The 20,233-nt window shown below is 34.1% G+C and overlaps 2 protein-coding genes across 4 annotated transcripts; both read left to right on the top strand.

Moving 5' to 3' along the window:
- The first annotated feature begins 307 nt into the window (after window positions 1–307).
- On the top strand, window positions 308–14,253 carry LOC135846065 (fatty acid synthase-like). 2 transcript variants are annotated; one of them, XM_065365047.1, is made up of 38 exons: window positions 308–453; window positions 826–966; window positions 1,041–1,178; window positions 1,289–1,462; window positions 1,677–1,871; window positions 2,061–2,299; window positions 3,987–4,217; window positions 4,306–4,503; window positions 4,586–4,717; window positions 4,800–5,030; window positions 5,120–5,309; window positions 5,391–5,620; window positions 5,988–6,292; window positions 6,489–6,747; window positions 6,822–6,930; window positions 7,003–7,263; window positions 7,348–7,527; window positions 7,599–7,750; window positions 7,836–8,003; window positions 8,258–8,398; window positions 8,498–8,650; window positions 8,714–8,919; window positions 8,981–9,220; window positions 9,295–9,421; window positions 9,527–9,700; window positions 9,786–9,965; window positions 10,573–10,771; window positions 10,857–11,040; window positions 11,107–11,252; window positions 11,327–11,574; window positions 11,665–11,989; window positions 12,068–12,214; window positions 12,294–12,497; window positions 12,582–12,731; window positions 12,934–13,052; window positions 13,189–13,455; window positions 13,558–13,800; window positions 13,912–14,253. In XM_065365047.1, exons 1-38 carry the CDS (start codon window positions 327–329, stop codon window positions 14,026–14,028), a joined length of 7,230 nt encoding a protein of 2,409 aa, XP_065221119.1. In that variant the 5' UTR covers window positions 308–326; the 3' UTR covers window positions 14,029–14,253. The 2 variants fall into 2 exon arrangements, with proteins under 2 accessions (XP_065221119.1, XP_065221120.1); XM_065365048.1 differs by having other exon boundaries at window positions 309–453; window positions 8,717–8,919.
- Window positions 14,254–15,207: 954 nt separating this feature from the next.
- Window positions 15,208–19,533, top strand: LOC135846077 (fatty acid synthase-like). 2 transcript variants are annotated; one of them, XM_065365072.1, is made up of 6 exons: window positions 15,208–15,440; window positions 15,746–15,940; window positions 16,400–16,638; window positions 17,089–17,319; window positions 17,424–17,621; window positions 19,148–19,533. In XM_065365072.1, exons 1-6 carry the CDS (start codon window positions 15,389–15,391, stop codon window positions 19,154–19,156), a joined length of 924 nt encoding a protein of 307 aa, XP_065221144.1. In that variant the 5' UTR covers window positions 15,208–15,388; the 3' UTR covers window positions 19,157–19,533. The 2 variants fall into 2 exon arrangements, with proteins under 2 accessions (XP_065221144.1, XP_065221143.1); XM_065365071.1 differs by lacking the exon at window positions 19,148–19,533 and having other exon boundaries at window positions 17,424–18,374.
- Window positions 19,534–20,233: the final 700 nt, after the last annotated feature.

Here is a 20,233-nt window from a genome sequence, read left to right as displayed (position 1 = left end):
CCTTCATAAATTCGTAATTTTTACTCCACATAATTGGAAGTGAATGTCTCATCAAATAAATTTGAATAATACAAAGTAAGCTACAATGAAAATGGATGCATTTGGGCAAGTAGGTACCTCAATTATAACTAATTTACGGTCATTTGTATTCAATTCAAAAAATTTTATGGGTATCCGGCAAACTGCAACTATTTTTCAACACGAATACTATGCATATTAGGTGTAGAAACGCAATCAGTAGATTTGAATTTAATGCAAATTAGAACGCTGCACGAAGGTGAAAAAACAACAAAGTAATCCCAAAAAGTGAAGCATATATAGTAAAAATGAACGAATCGAGACATCAAAACGACGACGTCGCCGAATCGAGAATTTCCAGAGGATTTCCAAGCGACAGAATCATGACAGAATCGGATAATAGGTTATCAGAAACTGAGCCAAAAGCATCATCAAGTAAGTACATAAATTTGTATTGGATCATTTGTACATTAGTTCAAAAGATGAAAGAGGTATGAAAAATGTTACAAAGCAAGCATCGTAATACTCGATTTAGCGTTTCCCCGACATAAATCATATTGACAGGAACTTCCTCAAAAAATGCTCCATAATTGGTATCTTGGGACCTTGAAATGCGATCTCAATTTCGGTTAAAATCAATACAATAATTTATAGGACCCTATTAGAGAAACAAAGAAACATTGAGAATCTCCCTCAATTCTTAGCTCATTAATCCACACGGAAAATAGGAAACGTGGTGCACCAGTGATTAGTATTGGTATAAATGGCCAAAATGTATGCATATGATATCTATCTAATTTAAAATAGTCGATGCAGGTAATCCGGATGATGTGGTTATTTCTGGAATTTCGGGCACGTTTCCAAAAAGTGAAAACGTTGAAGAGTTTAAGAAAAATTTACTAGCAGGAAATGATATGATCTCATCAGTTACGAGGTTCACTACAAAAGGTACACTGATTTGTTTAGAAATACCCGTAAGTATAATCGAGGATAAATTCATGAATAGAAAAAACATATTCCAGAATCAATCGTTGGAGTAATCGACGATGTGAATCGATTCGATAATTCTTTTTTTCGGCTGTCAAGTAGTCAAGCCCAAAACATGACTATTTCTTCGAAAATGTTACTGGAGAAAAGTTTCGAGGCTATTTTAGACGCAGGTATGTCAAAATTATAAATATTTGATATTGTAAATACATAAAACAATGTACCTACAGTACCTACAGTACCTACCAAATTAGAATTTTAAATATGTATATTCTCGCATTAGGCTACAATCCTGCAGAAATAAAGGGTAAAAATATCGCGGTTATCACTGCCATATGGGATTTGAATGACGAAGGAGATCCAGCAATGGGAAAAAATCCGGATGCTTACAACGAAGTGTTTGGCAGAATGGTATTCATGATCAGTAACAGGATTTCCAATGTTTTGGATATTCATGGTAATGAGATATTCGTCTCATGTTAGTTGAATTCAGCTCGTAGTAGAGTCATTTGGTACCTTTTTTTTTTTTTTTTCAAAAAAGTAATCAAAATTTTTGCACAACCCTCTTAAAACTGAAATCTTTCCAAAGTAACTGAACACTCAAAAATTTGGTTCCATTCTCCCGACATTTTTTCGCCATTCGTTGTAATTTACGTATATGTGCTGATCAGGCCCAAGCTACTGCGTGAACACAGCTTGTTCGTCATCTTTATACGCCATTGACGCAGCTATCAAAGCAATTCAAAGAGGACAATGTGAAGGAGCGATCGTATGCGCATCAAATTTTTGCTTAAAACTAGCAGTGAATCCAGTACTTACTCCATATCTCAGTAGCACGGGGAAAAGCTCGCCTTTTGATTCTAATGGTAGGTATATTTCAAAAAAATATGTGTGCCTATTCAGTACTTAGTTATCAGCTCTACGGCAAGCTTAATTTTACAAACAATCATACAAAATGAACAATCGGTGTTACAAAATATAAACAGAAAAAAAAACACACGAATAACTCCGGAATTCTGTGTACACTAAAACTTGAATTATTATAATTTTTCAAGCCGACGGATACGTTCGATCCGAAACAGTGGCTGCAGTCTTTTTGCAGAAAAGAAAAGACGCCCGGAGAGTTTATGCGAATGCCATTCACTCAGTTATCAACTGTGATGGATTCAAAGAAGATGGAATGGCATCACCCTCTGTCAAACAGCAAGTTAAATTATATGAACAATGTTACAAAGAGATGAACCTCGATCCAAAAAAAATTTCCTATATTGAAGCTCATGGTACAGGAACACAGGTAGGTCCTTCACCTATATAGCACAATCATTTTGGCAAAATTTTTAGTCGAACCTCGGAAAAATTGAGGGAAAGCTGAATTTCACATTATTTGTTCAAGTTTCTAAAAATCTGCTGAAGGCTCCTAAACGGATTGAAACTGCCTGCGATCCACCTCAGAGCAATGTCAAAAATGGGGTGTCTCTGTTTGGTAAAATTTTATGGAAATTTTGAGCATTGAAAAATCTGCTGGAGGCTCCAAAACGACTTGAAATCTACGAGTAGTCGACTTCATTGCATATTGAAATTAGATTAATATTACAGAGTAAATTTTAGCTTTGCAACTGTTTTTTATGGCATTTTAAAATTCTAAAATCTGTTGGAGTCTCTAGGAATTTTCAAAAAGTTGCTGGAGGCTCCAAAATGACTTAAACCAACCTGCAGTCGACTTGATAGAGCATTGAAATTGGAGTACATTAGTGAACTTTGGATTTCCAACTCTGTTTGGTAAATTTTTATGGAAATTTCGAGCATTGAAATATCTGCTTGAGGCTCCAGTAATTTCCAAAATTCTCTGGAGGCTCCAAAACGGCTTGAAATCTACTTAGAGTCGACTTCATAGCGTATTAAAATTAGTTTACAGAATGAATTTCCGCTTTCCAACTGCTTTTGATGAAATTTTGTGAGAATTTCAAGTTTTAAAAATATGCTGGAGGCTCCAGAACTGCTCAAAATGGTTTGAAACAGCTTCTAATCGATTTGGCAGGTCGAAAATAGGATATATCCCAAATTTCATCCTTCTAAATCAATTTGTTAAAATTTTGATTTTTTTCTCATGTTTGGTCTTTGATTTTCAAAAATTTACCAAAAAATAGAAAAATGCTCTTTTGCACTTGAAATTTCAACTGCTGATGAATTTTTGCATGCTCTTTCGATCTAACTTTGTCTTTTTCTAAAAATTTCGTTCGAGCTTTATGTTGGAAAGCAAAATCTGCGATTTCGGCGGACTTATTAATTAAAATAGCCGCCATTTTGTTAGTAAAGCCACATCAAAGTTTCTGAAATGAATTCTGAGAACGAGAGTGAGGATGACGGTGGTGATACAGATGACATGGAGTCCGTTGCTTAAGTGCTTGAGGTAACTTTTTTCGCGCACATCGTTTATATGTAAGTTCAATATAGGTAGAGGTACATACATTATACATTGAATTAAAAATTCGCCACCACCCTCCCCCAACCCTAAAAAGACTAAAATTGCAATTTCGCGAACAAATGAATTGGTCATGCTTATCGGAAATTTGGCGTAGAATAATTTTAGTTCAATCACTTTTTTCCTCCGACGCGACCCTTCATTTCGGCGATGCCAAAAAACGTAGATTGACGAAGGTTAATGACCTCTTGCGGGGGTTTGCAGAGAAGTTGCGGTGTGCAACTTTGGTCAAAATATTTTCGAGTCTACTGTGAATCAAATTCACGTTTTAAATTGTCGATTTTCATTTTTTAAAACAATTTTCATAAAATTGACAACTTTACCCCTTTCTTAGTAAGGGTGAAATCGCCATTTTGAGAAAAGCTGAACTGGTCATGCTGATAGGAAATTTTGCGTAGAACAACTTTTGTTCGAACATTTTTCCTCTCGGAGCCTTCATTTTGGTGATACAGCTGAAGAACTATTTTCATTACTGCAAGCTTTTCAATTTTTTTCACAGGCAGGAGACATAGCAGAGGGAACGTCAATCTATGAATTCTTTTGTACCAAACGTAAATCCCCTCTAAAAATAGGAACAGTAAAATCGAACATGGGTCATTCCGAAGCAGCAGCCGGAGTATGTGGTTTGATTAAAATGATCATTGCTTTCGAATCGGGAACTATTCCTACAAATTTAAGATACAACACACCGAATCCTAAAATCAAAGGATTAATCGACGGACATCTCGAGGTAACTTGATGAGAAAATTATAAAGGTGGCCATGTAGTAAGTGAGTATTTGAATGTTCAAAATTTCATTTAATCATTTATGTTACCAGGTTACATCCAAACCTATCCCTCTGGAAGGTGAATATTTCGCAATAAATGCCTTTGGAATTGGAGGAGCTAATGGACACATGGTTATATCGCCCAATCAAAAAATCAAAAACAAGAAACGAGAGTTGAATGAGAAAATACCATTTCTGGTTACTGCTTCTGGTAGAACTGAGAAAGCAGTGGAGTGCATTTTAAATAACGTAAGACGCGAATTATAACTCAATCATTCATAAATCCACACCAAAACATTATACGAGTTGATACCGAAAATCACGTGTATAGGCAGAAAAAAATAGCAACGATCCTGAATACATTCGACTATTACACGAAGTTTTCAAATACCAAATCGGAGGTCATCTGTACAGAGGTTACACCGTCTTACAAAAAAATAAACCTCAGAATACATCCACAAAAGTACGACTCACTCAAGTCAGACTTAAAGTTCAATCCACACATAAATAAAGCTTCTAACCTCCTAATTTGGGAATATCTTCAGTTCTTTGCAGGTGAAAAACGACCAATATGGTTCGTTTTTGCAGGTATGGGATCACAATGGACCGGAATGGGGAAATCATTAATGGAGATTCCCATTTTGGCTGAATCTATTCGAAAAAGTCACCAATTTTTAAAACCAAAAGGACTCGACTTGATAAAAATTATCACAGATGACGATCCTAAAACATTTGATAACATTTTAAATTCATTTGTGGGAATAGCAGCCATTCAGGTAATAAGACTTCGAATTATTGTATTTGTGATTTTAAGTGTTGGATATGAGAGAGAAATTCTGCAATGGAAGTTGATGTGATTCAACAGATTGCTTTAGTAGATTTGTTAAAAAAGCTGAATGTACAACCAGATGGAATTGTGGGGCATTCTCTCGGAGAACTGGGATGTGCGTACGCTGATGGATGCTTTACATCTGAACAAATGCTTTTGGTAGCATATTACCGTGGTTTAGTTTCAATAGAGACACCTTTCATACATGGTACAATGGTAGCTGTGGGTAAGGACTTGAATTTTGATAGAAAAACAAACCAATACAATATGTATTAGATTCTCCCAACTCTGAAATAAATGCAATTAGGTCAAAGTTATGATGTCATGAAAGATATTGTTCCTCCGGAGATTGAAATAGCATGCCACAATAGTCCATCCAACTGTACCTTATCAGGTCCAACAGAAATCGTGCAGAAATTCATCGAAGATTTAAATGAAAAAAACGTATTTAATCGTGTAGTAAAAACCTCAAATATTGCATACCATAGTCGTTACATAGCCTCAGCCGAGTCAATGTTTTTATCCTACACAAAAGAGGTAAGCTATTAATCCAAGTGTAACAAAGTAGGTGTCTCGACTAGCAAAAAAAATTTAAATCAAAGAAAGCTGAATCTAAACAGTTGGTTGTTAAATAGAGAGTTCTACGTTTTTCTAATTAAGTAGGCCTGGGTATTTTTTAATACATATAAAGCAAAAATTGAAAAATGCACTTTGGCACTTGAAATTGATGCCTTGCGTGGTGTATTTTTGCATGCTCTTTTGATTCAGCTAGTCTAGTGCAATAAAAATCTGCTGGTTGGTATACCATCTAGGCAACTAAAAATCGCCTATCTCTATGAGAGATCTCAAAGTGAAATCATGACACTGAAAAATGAAACTCACTAAAATAAATAATAATATTTAGGTGATTCCGGAACCAAAACTTCGTTCCAAGAAATGGATATGCACCTCTGCCCCTGAACACAAATGGGATAACGAAGAAATTAAATATTCTTCAGCCGAGTACCACACGAATAACCTACTCAATCCAGTATATTTTGAAGAATCTCATCGATATATTCCAGCCAATTCAATAACCATTGAAATAGCACCTCATGGTCTCCTGAATGCAATTTTGAAACACTCTTTACCAAACACCGTTGATAACATACCACTATTGATGAGGCATAATGAGAATAATGTTGAATACTTATTGAATTCCTTGGGAAGGTGAGTTGTTTAAGAAAGTCAGATTTCATTTTTTGGGATATTTTTCACATTTAAATACGTACAATTCCCCAGCACGAATATTTTTCAAATTTTAAAAATTTGATTACCAAAATTTTACCCTGAAAGTCCAACATACGGTTGATATTGTGTCAAAGACGATTCATCAAGGTAAAAATGTTCTGCAATAAAATTACAGAATATATGAAGCAGGTTGTGAGATGGAACTTAGCCCCCTATATCCGCCCATTGAATTTCCAGTTAGCAGATCAACTCCAATGATATCGCCATCGATCAAATGGAATCACGATCAGGAAGAACATGTTGATGAGATGAATACAGGATTTCTTCATACAAGTGAAAGAACTTTTCTATTCCACCCGAAAAGTAAAGAATACGAATACATTCAAGACCACATTGTTGATGGTAGAAATATATATCCTGGTTTTGGATACTTGGTCAGTGTTCAGAATATTTTGAATTTGATCCCTCGAGCATTTGTAGATTGTTTAGGTGTTGTTCTTTTTTTCAGTGGTTAGTTGTCGAAGCCATTGCATCGTTGAAGATGAAACGAATTTCTGATCTTTCTATTGTTTTTGAAAATGTTCGTTTCGAAAGAGCGATGATAATTCCCGAAAAAGGTGAACCACATTCAAATTGAAGTTGAAAAAGAAAAGGATCAGTACTTTTATTATCATGCAAAATGTTTTCAGGAGGTTGCAGTTTTCACATCCTGATTCACGATCTTAGGAATCATTTCGAAGTAAAATGCAATGCAGCCGTAGTAGCAACAGGAAAGGTAAGAATAGTTGAAGATGTTCGCCAAGAAGTATTCGATGTGTTGCCATTCGAAGACGAAATTTCGAATTCTGAGATTTTACCTTTGAGCAACGATGACTTCTATAAAGAGCTCCGATTACGAGGATACAATTACAAAGGATTATTCAGAGGTGTTCAATATGTAAATTGCACTGGTAAGACTTGACAATAACCAGTTTCCATCGAAATTGAAGCACTGATTCTTTCATTTTGATCGTTTCTTTTCAATATTTCCCAAGGTACCTATGGAGAAATATCTTGGAACGACAATTTTGTAACCTATATGGATACAATGGCCCAAATCATCCTCTTACAAACAGATTGCCGAAATCCGATGGTACCTACTTTTATAGGAAAACTTGTGATCGACTTTAAAAAACATTACAAAATTCTAGAATCCTTAAATGAGAAAAATCGCAGTTAGTTGTTTCGTATTACTCGAATACTTTTTCGTGCTTTGATCTTACGGGAATGTTTTGTTATTTTTAAGGAATCCCAGTCAATTTTTATCCATATTACGGTCTACTATCTACCGATGGAATTCAAATGAGTGGCTGGAAAAGCGTCGAAATTAATCGTCAGAAAATTCGGAATAATCCAGTACTGGAAAAATATCAGTTTGTGCCTCATATAAGTGATGAAGTACGTATCTCTTTTGAAAAAAAAATAATGAGACTTGAGCAATCCAATAAACGGAATTTACTGAGAAAGAAATCGATACTTGCAGAAAATGAATTTAAAATCAGCAATCAGAGTTTACGTTCAAATGGCTTTGAAAAACACTCAAATAATAAAAGCAACAACTTACCAAATACTTGATAAAGATTGTAATCCCGACGTGACTTTGATTTCTGCTGCCATCGTGGACGTTTTGAATGATATTCAATCTGTTGAGGTATGTGACTTCGAGTGCTGCTTCATAATCTTGAAATCATCGGTCGAGAGTATTGCCTTGAGCATGCCAACCTGATAATCATAAAAATAGACGAATTTAAAATAATTGTTATTAATAGTCGTCGTGAACATTTCACTATGACTTCGAGGAGGAACTGACACTTTGAAAATGTACTTCCTAAAGAAAATTTCCAGTTGAATTTTTTCACTGTGAACTTTTGAAACATGAATAAAGACATACTATTGCACTTCTAGGCGAACGTCAACATTCTGAGTAATTCAGAAAAATTGAAGGAAATTGAAGAATTGAAGGAAATCACGATATCAAATGAAGAGTTGCCGATGAACAAAAACGCCTTACTGATTATTTTAGAAAATATTCGAAATAAAACAGAGGTTAGTGAGCTTGGCGTTGTTCCCAATTATTTTCAAAAGTGATCTGAATGCTTAGGAAACATGAAGATCGCTACAATATTCATCTAAAATTATTTTCAGCAAATGAAATCAATTTTGAATACGTTGAGAGATGATGGTTTTATCATCACCAAGGAATCAATCGATGAATGCATACCATTTAAAAATTCGGGATTCTGTGTTTGCTTCAGCCGAATTATAAATGATTTTGAAAAAATCATCTTGCTCAAAAAAGTACGTTTTCTATGACCAAGACACAAACGCAGCCTTCAAAAATGATAATTTTTTCTATTTCAGCAGACAGTAAAATATGAAAAAATAAAACAAGCAATCCAATTGAAAAACACGTCGTATTCTTGGATATCTGAACTCCAAAATGCTATATCAGCTCTTGACCTCGAAAAGGATGAAAAATTGGTTGTATATGCCGAAGAAGAACCAACCAATGGAATATTGGGATTTTTCAAATGTTTAATGAAAGAAGAAAAAGGAGCCAACGTCAGGTAATTCATAACTTCAAATATTTAATATTCAGGTTACGCACTTACGAAAATTTAATTTTAGGTGTTTTTTCATAATGGATAACAACGCGCCTCGTTTTTCAATGGATGAGCCATTTTACAGAGATCAGCTTGATAAGAATCTACGCCATAACGTTTATAAAGATGGAAAATGGGGAAGTTATTACCATTTAACGTTAGATTTAGACAGACATGTCGAATCCACTCATGCATTTTGCATGTTGGAAGAACATGGTAATCTATCATCACTCAAATGGGTCGGAGGCTCCCTGAATCCCTCGACGTAATAAAATTTCATTCATCAGTCAAAAAAATCAACGATAACTCGAAAATTAAAACCCATTGATTCAATTTTAGGTACACAAATTCGAATGGAAAATCTCTGGTTCACGTCTACTACAGTGGCCTCAATTTTAAAGATGTTCTGTTATCAATAGAAAAAATCCCCTTCACGACTTCAGCATTAGATAGCCGTTTAAATCAGGTGAATTCCAAGTAACCTTTCCAAAAACAATTTTGCCAAAACCGAAAATTGTAATGCTCCAGGAAGACTGATAAATTCATTAATGCATTTTTTGAACACTTCAAGGATCATCAAGGAGCAGAATTTTCTGGTAAAGATGCGAATGGAAAACGCTTAATGGGAATAGTATATGGTAGAGGAATCGCAACACTAGTTGAAGCAATGTCACATATTACGTGGAGGGTGCCAGATAGTATGACATTAGAAGAAGCAGCCAGTATTCCAACTGTATATGCTACGGTAATGACTGAATTTTTTTACAGGTTGTGTAATGTTTAAGAATCATACATTCAACTAATATTGCACAAATACAAATTTTTTGCAGGTTATTTTCGCCTTCTTCTTCAAGATGAATTTGAAAAAAGGGCAGTCCATCCTCATACATTCAGGCTGCGGTGGAATTGGTCAGGCAGCCATTAATATATGCCTTCACTACAAATGTAATATTTTTACAACAGTTGGAACTTCCGAGAAGAGAGAATTCGTCAGAAAAACTTTCCCTCAAGTAAGTTTCCTGCCCAACTTGGACACTACTTTTGAACACAGTATTTCTGATATTTAAGCAATTGAAACTTAAAATAACAAGATCAGTCATTTTTACAAAATACTCGTGGGGCAAAGTCTCTTCTCTAAGGAAAGTTACCGACATGGATATGTTTTTGGTTGAATCTTAATTATGAAATGTCGTCCTGAAAAAATGTCAGAAAACCATTTTTAGAGCTTGGTAAAATTTTAGCCATTCGTTAATTTTTGTCCAAGTTCTAAAAAATCGCACTAGACTAGTTAACTTCAGAGTAGGTAACTCAAAATGCCAGGAATTTGTGATTTTTTTCAAATGTTTATAGAAGTTAAACAGAATATTGAAATTGTGTTCTATTGGAAATCTTACAAATTGATCCAAATTTGTTCCAAGTTCACAAAAGTCTGACACACTCGTAATATTAATTCAACAATTTTTCGACCAAATTTAAAATATCAACGTCACGCCTACCAGTGACCAATAGTGATTCACCAAAAACTGTCATTCATTTACAAAAAATTATGAAAAAACAGCAACAAAAAATTATCTCCCCTTTTTGTTAGAAAATAGTCTGAAATAATTTAATTATCAGATTCCAGACAGTCATATTGGGAATTCGAGGGATACTTCGTTTGTAAAAATGATCATGGATGAAACAAAGGGTAAAGGAGTCGACGTGGTTTTGAATAGTTTGGCTGAAGATAAACTACGAGCATCATTACGCTGTGTTGCCAAAGGAGGACACTTTTTAGAAATAGGAAAATCGGATATGTTCAAAAATAATGCATTAGGTAGTGAATTCAACTTTTATCACGAGTTCTCTACATTTGTATCCCAAAATGAATGCACATTTCCATGTTTCAATATTTTCATTAGAACTGGGACATTTCTTGAATGACATCGTGTTCTACAGCGTGCAATTAGACGTTATATCACGGTGTGATGAAAATGAAACGGTCATGGGTATTTCTCAAAAATTACAGCAAATGCTCGATGAGGGTATCATAAAACCAATCAACAGAACAATTTTCCAATCAGATGATGTAGAATCCGCTTTCAGGTACGATGTGCTCAAGTTTATAAATAACTTTTGCACCAACAATGTTTGAACTGTATGATTATGTAGGTACATGGCCTCTGGAAAGCATATTGGAAAATTGGTAATTAAAATACGAGATGAGGAGAACGATATTAAAGCTAAACCAACTACATTACGTTTGAGAGCAAAACCTCGGATCACATGCGAAGAAAATAAATCCTACATTGTTCTAGGTTCGTCTAATTTCTCTTCCTTTTTGGCTGCAATAATAGGGCATTTTCATACCCACAATAATTATGTATTTTAGGGGGATTAGGTGGTTTTGGAATGGAGTTAGCTGACTGGTTGGTGATACACGGTGCTCGAAATATCGTAATAAGCTCTCGAACAGGAATAAAAAATGGGTACCAATCGTACAGAATACATTTATGGCGCCATTATGGCGTCAAGGTAGTAATATCCACAGCAGATATTTCCAAACGAGCGGGTGTGAAGAGTTTACTTGAAATGGCCAACAGTTTAGGTCCAGTAGCTGGAATATTCAATCTCGCAGTGGTATTAAAATTATTCGAATTACGTACATAGAACTGAATGTACGTATTAGGTAAACACTATGCCACTTTCACTTTTCTGATTACATATTAGATTCTTGAGGATGATCCTTTCTCAAAACAAACCGAAGAAAAGTTTGCCACTGTTGCTGATCCAAAAGCAACTGCGACCAGCTATCTTGACCAACTAAGTAGAAAAATGTGTCCGCATCTGGAACACTTTGTCGTATTTTCCAGTATTATTTGCGGCCATGGTAATGCAAACCAATCCAACTATGGTTTCGCCAATTCTGTCGTTGAAAGAATATGTGAAGCGAGGCAAGCTGATAATTTACCAGCATTGGCGATACAATGGGGAGCTATGGGAGAAGTTGGCACGGTTTCTGAGATCCTAGATCATGATTTATCCCTCGATTTTGGTAACATTATCAAAATTTTGGTATTCCTTATTCGATTCAACAACCGAACTCATTTCTTACTATTTTGCTATTAATTAGGAGGAGTAATGCAACAAACTGTCAAATCGTGTTTGGAAATTTTACACTTATTCATGAAACAACGAAATCCAGTTGTGTGCAGTAAGATTGTTGCAGACAAATGCAGTATTGATGCTGATATTATAACAACAGTAGCTAACATATTAGGTAAGAATTACATACCGAAGCAACTGAAAACTAAATCAAGCTATTCAACTTTTTAAATCTACCTCATATTTTTAATTAGGAATCAAGGATCTGAAAACAATAAGCCTCACATGGACATTACCCGAACTAGGAATGGATTCAATCACAAGAATGGAACTAAAACTAATTCTTGAAGCAGAATTTAAAACTTTTCTCACCTCAGAAGAACTGCTGACAATGACTTTTGCGAAATTATATCAGTTGAAAGAGAAGATAGACCGAAAATCGAATTCATCGCATATAGGTAATTAAATTATGAAACAATCATTGTAAAACAAAATTTGATAAAATTTTTCATCACTTATTACGAATTCCTGATTTAATGAAGCTCTCGAACCTTCTCTGCAAATACACCCGCAAACTATTGATCAATTATGGAATGAACCTGTTCTTCAGATACCTTTTTCCGTTGAAAACATTCAGCAGCAACAACCAATTGATGGAAATGGAACAGTTTTCATGTTTCCAGGAATGGATGGTATGATTTGAGAATTTCTATCCATTTACAAATACCTACAGCTATGAGTATTAGTGTTTTAGAATAGGTGTGTGCTTTTTGGAATTGAATCATTCTACATTAATTCTACCAAAATTCACATTTTAGACTTCATAGCTTCCCATTATGCTGAAATTACTACGCACAAACGTCCACATGCAAATACTTTTTTTTTCATTCACAGGTCTAGCTTTGGCCATGGAATTATTAGCAGAAAAATTACGTCTACAAGTATTCTGTTTTCAGTATCATTTTATTAAAACAGAACACTTGATCTCAGAAACACGTGATTATTTCTCATCAGTAAGTAATCGATGAATGGGCCCAATAAGGAGACCACTTCATATGCCCGGCTCTGATTCAGATTTTTAAAAAACTTTTGGAGTTTGGGTTACGAAAAATATTACCAATTGGTAATATCAAACGAATAATTTTTTAGTACATTTTGAAGAAACTCGGACCTGAACAAGAGTTCAACTTGATCGCCTACAGTTTCGGTGCAGTGATATGTTTAGAAGTAGCCGCAGAATTAGAGAAACGCGGTAGAACCGGACGCATCTGGATGATAGACAGCTCACCCGTAGTTTCAAAAATGTCGATAATAAAAAATTTTGGAGACAATGTCAATTCAGATGACGAATTATTTCAAAATACCATTTGCATGCGAAGTATACAAACATTACTGCCCCATTTGTCCGAAAGCAGCGTAAGCTTCAGAATTATGATTCCTTCTTTGAACAGAATTTCTGTTTGTAAAAATATGTTTTATAGGTAATGAGGTTTTTCCTTTTTTTCTTCTTTTTCTCAGTATTTTCAACAAATAGAAACAGCTCTTGGTTGGGAATCGAAAAAAAATAGAAGTTTTGAGATGTTGTCTTCAGTAATAAAAAGCGAAAACGTTTTACATAAAATATTTGATAAATCGTACACCATGTACAAAGAAATAATGGACTATGAACCGAACTATACACTGGATTCAAAGTGCACCTTGATAAAATCCGTCAAAAATACTTTCGAAATATCTATAGATGAACAGTATGGCCTAACTAAGGTCAGTACAAAAAGGATTAACACAAATCAGCACCGTGTATACGTTTTAGGATTTATATGTATATTACATGCGCAACTAATGCTAATCCCCTAATTTTTGCTTGGTTTGTAGAATTTCAAAAATCCCATAGAAGTGCATACAATTCATGATGTGGATCATTTTACAATCATACTACATCCAAACATAGCAGAAATTATAATGAAATCCGGAAATTGGAAGAAAAATTAAATGTAATGGGGCATGGGTATTGGGTACCTCGATAGTTTTTTTTTTTTTTTTTTTTTTTTTTTGGAACTTTTCATACTTACCTTACCTAATAAGTACGAAAATTATTCAATAAATGCATCATTTGCGAAAAGAACATAAATTCAATTCATTTAAATGACTAATAACACTAGACAACGGCAGATTTGAGTTCGGGTTGAAAATGGGCTTAATCGATACTTTAGATCCTAAAACAAAAAACAAAATGGGGTTTTTCAATTTCAGTAGTTTTTGTGGTCAGAAGAGATGGTCAAAGTCGCAAAAATGGCCGTTTATGCCCAACTGTTTGCAGCGAGATCAGTATTGTTTTGCGAAGGTCATTTTCGGATTCTGCGAATCAACCCCCCTCCCCTCCACCAATCCTGTATCGAATCGATTGAGACCATTTTCGAGTCGATCTGAAACTTCCAGCAAAAATTATATTTTTTTCAGCAGTACTGAAAACGCCCCAGAAGACGCTGTAATTCAATAATTTACTTGGACAATAGTGAAAATTTACCATTTGTGACTGTAAAAATCACCTTCAACAATTAAGCATTCATACCACCTTCAAAATCATCATATGATCCTAACGATGAAATTGAGCCTCTCCTTATACCAGATGAGACGTTTAAAAAGAAAAACATTCTTTGAATTAATTTAGAAATTTTATGCAATTAATACTATGCTATAGATGTTTTCTTTTCAACAGTAAAAGCATTAAGTACATAATATGAAAAAAAAACAATTACGCAATTTTTACTTGGACGTAATAGGTGGTGAAAATTTATCATCCATATCTAAGTACATAAATAATAAAAATTACCTTTACTGAATTTACCTACTCCTCAAGGGACAGCAAATAAGTACAATGACTCAAAACTTGCCCTTCAACTTGGCCGCCTAATCGTTATGGTTTGATCTGAATTCCAGGTAAAAATCAACATTGACAAACGTAGAAAATTTCCATACCAGCCTCATCAAATAAATTTGAATAATTCAGAATAAGCTATAATGTAAACCTATAGGAATTTGGGCAAACAAACACCTCAATTATCACTAATTTATGGTCATTCGTCTCGTATTCAATTAAAAATTTTGAATTGGGTACCCGGCAGACGGTACATATTTTTCAATATACATAAATACTAGGTATGCATATTAGATACTCAGTAAGCCTACGTAGATTTGAATTTAACGCGAATTAGAACGCTGCTCGAAGGTATAAAAACAACAACGAAACTTCAAAAAGTGAAGCATAGTACAAATAAGTGATTCGAGACGGCCAAACGACGACGTAGCGAATTTGAGAATTTCCGAAGGATTTCCAGGTGACAGAACTGTCATGACAGAATTCGATAATAGTGTATTAGAATGTGACCCAAACGCATCATCAAGTAAGTACCTATTAGTGAAAGATCATATTACTTTAGTTCAATAAAGTTGAAAGAAAGGTGAAAAATTTTACAAAGTAAGGATCGTAATGCTCAACATTTTTTTGATTAGTTTAAAACTATAAGTATAGTCATTCCAAACCAAAAAGAATTATTTCCGGCTTCAGGTCATCCAATTTAGCTCAAAATTTTCATGGGCTTCTCATGGGCTTCTCCCACTACGTTGGATGAAGAACTAACATAATTTCATTCTTCCGACAATTTTTCTCACAATTCATATTAATTTACGTAAAATATATACTCATCAGGCCCCAGCTATTGCGTCAATACAGCTTGTTCATCATCTTTATATGCCATTGACGGAGCCATTAAAGCAATTCAAAGAGGACAATGTGAAGGGGCAATCGTCTGTGCATCAAATTTTTGTCTAAAACTATCAGAAAATCCAATACTCACTCCATATCTCAGTAGCTCGGAAAAAAGCTCGCCTTTTGATTCTAATGGTACGTATTTCCAAAAAAAAATATGCCTATTATATGTAAGTATATTCAGGACTCAAGTTGGAAGTAAAAACTAGGATATTAGCTCAACGTCGAGCTTGACTCTGTACTTCAGAGCAAAAATGATGGAAGTTCACTTTTTTGGATTTTTCGATTTTCATTATAGAATGAGGTTTGGAAAAGCTTCCCAATGATGTAAAAATCTTAAAATCCAAGAAAAAAAAAAAATGGACTAACATCCTTTTTGCTCTGAAGTAAAGAATTGTATGAACAAATATTATATGTACAAACGGCCTATGATAGCCACTTGCCAAGCATTAACAATCAGTGTCATAAACAGACATACATAAAAATATTTACCTATAATATATATAAATCACAACTCCCGAATTTGGTAGACTATCAGTACGTAAATTTTTAATCACATCGCAATTGTAATTTGAGTCATTATAATGTTTCTAGCCGACGGTTACGTTCGAGCCGATACAGTGGCTGCAGTCTTTCTGCAAAAAAGAAAACACGCTCGAAGAGTTTATGCGAATGCCATTCAATCAGCTACTAACTGCGACGGATTCATTGGGGGTGGAACGGGAACACCTTCCGTCAAACAGCAAATAAAATTATATGAACAATGTTACAAAGAGATTAACCTGAATCCAAGAAAAATTTCCTATATTGAGGCTCATGGTACAGGAACACAGGTATCTCTACCTACAACCTAATACATACATACCTATGTAGGAGTACATTGCAATTTTTCGCAAAATGCTACAGTTCTCACTCATTTTTTGAATACGATGCCTCATAGCCTTTCCAGCTGTTTGAAAAAATATCAACATGTACATATAAAGTGAAATGTCTTATTTCACTAAGTAATTTGTGACTGGTACACTCCTTCCCCTCGGCTCACCATTTAGAGGAATACGAAAGACAGCAGGGTTCTCTTTTTTTAGAATTGGCAGCACCGAAGTCATTTTTTCACTGTTCCATTTTTCGTTCAATTCTTCTAAATTGTTTTTCATCACCGAATAAAATATTATATGTACCTATACATTCTACACCACCGAATGGAACTCATCTCATTTTTTTTCAAATTTGAATCTAAATCCCTAAATATACTGTAAATTTTTCATTTTTTTTTTCATACATAGGCAGGAGACATAGCAGAAGGAACGTCGATCAATGAGTTTTTTTGTGCTGAACGCAAATCTCCTCTAAAAATAGGATCAGTAAAATCGAACATGGGCCATTCCGAAGCAGCATCCGGAGTATGCGGTTTAATTAAAATGATCATTGCTTTCGAATCGGGAATTATTCCTGCAAATTTAAGATATAAAACACCGAATCCGGAAATCAAAGGTTTAATCGATGGGCATCTCGAGGTAACTTTTTGATAATAAAATTTTTAAAGATTGGCATTACGTGAATAAGTAAGTATTTTAATTTTTAGGAATAATTTGATCATATAATATTATTATGTTCTCAGATTGTTTCAAAATCCATCCCTTTGGAAGGTGAATATTTCGCAATAAATGCCTTTAGATTTGGAGGAGCTAATGGTCACATGATTATATCTCCCAATAAAAAAATAAAAAACAAGAAACCAGAGTTGAATGAGAAAATACCATTTCTGGTCACTGCTTCTGGTAGAACTGAGGAAGCAGTGGATTGCATTTTAAATAATGTAAGACACGAATAATAATAAAATTATAACTCATTCATTCGTAAGTCCACATTAAAACTTTACACAAGTTTTTTTTTTTTTGGGGTGTTTATAATTACAAGATTATTACACCCGTAAGGGGGGGGGGGGTTAGATTTGGTTTGTGAGGTTGATGTTTTTTATTAGGGAGATGAATTTTTGAATTTCTGAGGGTTCGTCAGGGATAGTAGGTGGGTTTTCTTTTATCTGTAGCGTAAGTCTGTTTTGTTTTAGTTGGGGGCAGTTGAAAAGTATGTGTTGGATGGATGTGGGTTCGTTTCTGCAAAATTGGCATGAGGGTTTTGGTTCTTTTTGGTATAAGTAATACCGAAAATCGTGTGTTCAGGCAAAGAAAAATACTTCCTCACAAAAAAATCAAAATTCGAAAAGATTCAAAAAATGATCAAATTTTTATTTTTTTGTTGTGAGTGTAATTTTTATCAACTTTTTCATGAAATACGCCAGAAAGAGGTCAAAATAAGACATCTGAATAAATTTAAACTTTTTTTGATGATTGAAATTGAAAATTGAATTTTGTCAAATTTTGATTTTTTTGTGCGAGGAAGTCATTTCATCAAGTGAAAGGGTTTTTTCAACTTTTTCGGCACATACGTAAAAATAGAGGTCAAATGGGTCAACTTCACCTATCAAAACTTTTTTTCACGTTTTAAATCAAAAAATAGCATTTTTTCGCAAAATTTCAATTTTTTAAAATCGACTTTGCAACATGTTACCATCCCAATTTTTTAATATGTTGTTCAGCATGAAAAGTTGTTCATAATATATTTTTTTCAGAATTTTTGAGAGTCAGAACGATATGAAAACTACGTTTCGAAACTTTTTGAGCTAATTTTTGTACGAAAAAAGTGGCAACACTGATTTTTATGATATCACCTTAATATCACCAAAAAGCCTTTTAAAACCCCTAACTATGAGAAAAAGTTCCATTTTAGTAGGTATCGCGGTTATCGAGTAATCCACTGCTGAAATTGATGATATTTTAGGTTCACTGAAAACTTTGACACCCCCTGGCTGCCTTTAAAAATGGGCTAGAGGGCTGCGATTTGCGCCATTGGTCATCCCTTTGGAAGGTCTTTCCACAGGAAAAATTTCAAAAAAATCGCCGAACCCACCTACCACTTCTTGGTCCAATTGACGTGGAATGACCTTGAAGTGGCTCAGATTATTAAAAATTTATTCAACATTTTCAAAATTACATCAAAATGTGTTGAAATTGTGAAACGTGTTACAAAATCAGTCAAACTTACTTTTTATAGATATCCATCAAAAATTACAACTAATAAATTGATGATAAATAATTATAGTAGATACGATTCAGCTGCGAAAATTACCCAAAAATTTGTTAAAATTCTACAAAAACGTAATAGGAAATAATTAGAATTTGATGAGATATCTTGAAATTTGATACAATGACCTGCAATATTTTTTTTCTTACGTACAATTTTGTAAACCTATCTCACTGTTTTTCAACAATTATTATTTTCCAGAAAATTTGAAGAAAAAAAAACAAGTAACCCGAGTGAAGCGAAGGCAAAAGAAAACTTGTGATTTGAAAAAGTTTCTTCTGAATTTTCTTCAACCATTATGGTAAAAAAATTTGAGAAAACGAGGGAAAAATTTCGCAATTTTGGATGAATTGCGCATCTTTTATACAACTTTAGCAATCAACTGTTGAATTTGTAAAAAAAAATTGTACTTCAAAAGTTGGTTTTCCAAAATAGTGAAAAAGATTGTTATGTACATGAGTATAGATATGTAGATTAGTCATCGATAACGTCTCAGAGTATATCTTAGCTACGTAAGTTAGTTTTTAGAGTCGAATCAGTTCGATTGTGTTCGTTAATCAATAAACATTAAACACGTTTCAAATGTCTCTCTGCTCGTTCATAACATTTCTTCTCCTCAACACAAAAGCAAATAGGTTTCAAGATGAGTACTACATATTTTTTATTCAATCATACAAAATTTATATTGGATTTCAGTTCGAAAAATAAGGCTTGAGGTTTTGAAGAATTGGTGAATGTAATCTCAAAAGTGTCGAAAAAAAGAGATTTCAAAAAACAAACGTCCAAAATACAGATTCTCGAAAATCTGCCAAAATCCGTGTAAAAAGAACACATCTATGCTACTAGTAAAATTACATTGAGTTTTGTGAAAAATGCAATTCAGAATGGTAATTTTTATTTTCAGCATAAATGATTTTCATCATGAGATTATTAATATTTTACCTTAATTTCATGTAAAATACATATACTTATTCCTTTACCAACATTTATTATCATAACTGCACAGCAATTTTCGTTACATTCCCCCCCCCCTAAATTCTGTGGCGGAAGGGGAAGTAGTTATGCACGTGTCTTTCGAATTTGTGGTCGTTTACATACATGCAAAAATAAGAGACTGATAAGATACTTAATTAAATTCTTTATTTCAAATGTAGATTTACGGAAAAAATTACATCTTTTGCAAAATGACCACTTGAAAAACGGCGAACTGAAATTACCGTCCAAATGCAACAGTGACAAAAGCAGAAAATTTCCATATCTGTCTCATCAAATAAATTTGAATCATTA

Source organism: Planococcus citri, chromosome 4, assembly GCF_950023065.1.
Source record: "Planococcus citri chromosome 4, ihPlaCitr1.1, whole genome shotgun sequence".
NCBI lineage: Eukaryota > Metazoa > Arthropoda > Insecta > Hemiptera > Pseudococcidae > Planococcus > Planococcus citri.
Note: the sequence above shows the minus strand (reverse complement) of the source record. Positions and strands in the feature narration are given on the sequence as shown.

Coding starts and splice junctions, on each gene's coding strand:
- LOC135846065 (XM_065365047.1), top strand. CDS start 327: ATGAACGAATCGAGACATCAAAACGACGACGTCGCCGAATCGAGAATT. Junction 8,004..8,257: donor ATGATATTCAATCTGTTGAG/GTATGTGACTTC, acceptor TTGCACTTCTAG/GCGAACGTCAACATTCTGAG. Junction 12,498..12,581: donor ATCGAATTCATCGCATATAG/GTAATTAAATTA, acceptor GATTTAATGAAG/CTCTCGAACCTTCTCTGCAA.
- LOC135846077 (XM_065365071.1), top strand. CDS start 15,389: ATGACAGAATTCGATAATAGTGTATTAGAATGTGACCCAAACGCATCA. Junction 15,441..15,745: donor TGACCCAAACGCATCATCAA/GTAAGTACCTAT, acceptor TATACTCATCAG/GCCCCAGCTATTGCGTCAAT. Junction 17,320..17,423: donor TAATCGATGGGCATCTCGAG/GTAACTTTTTGA, acceptor TTATGTTCTCAG/ATTGTTTCAAAATCCATCCC.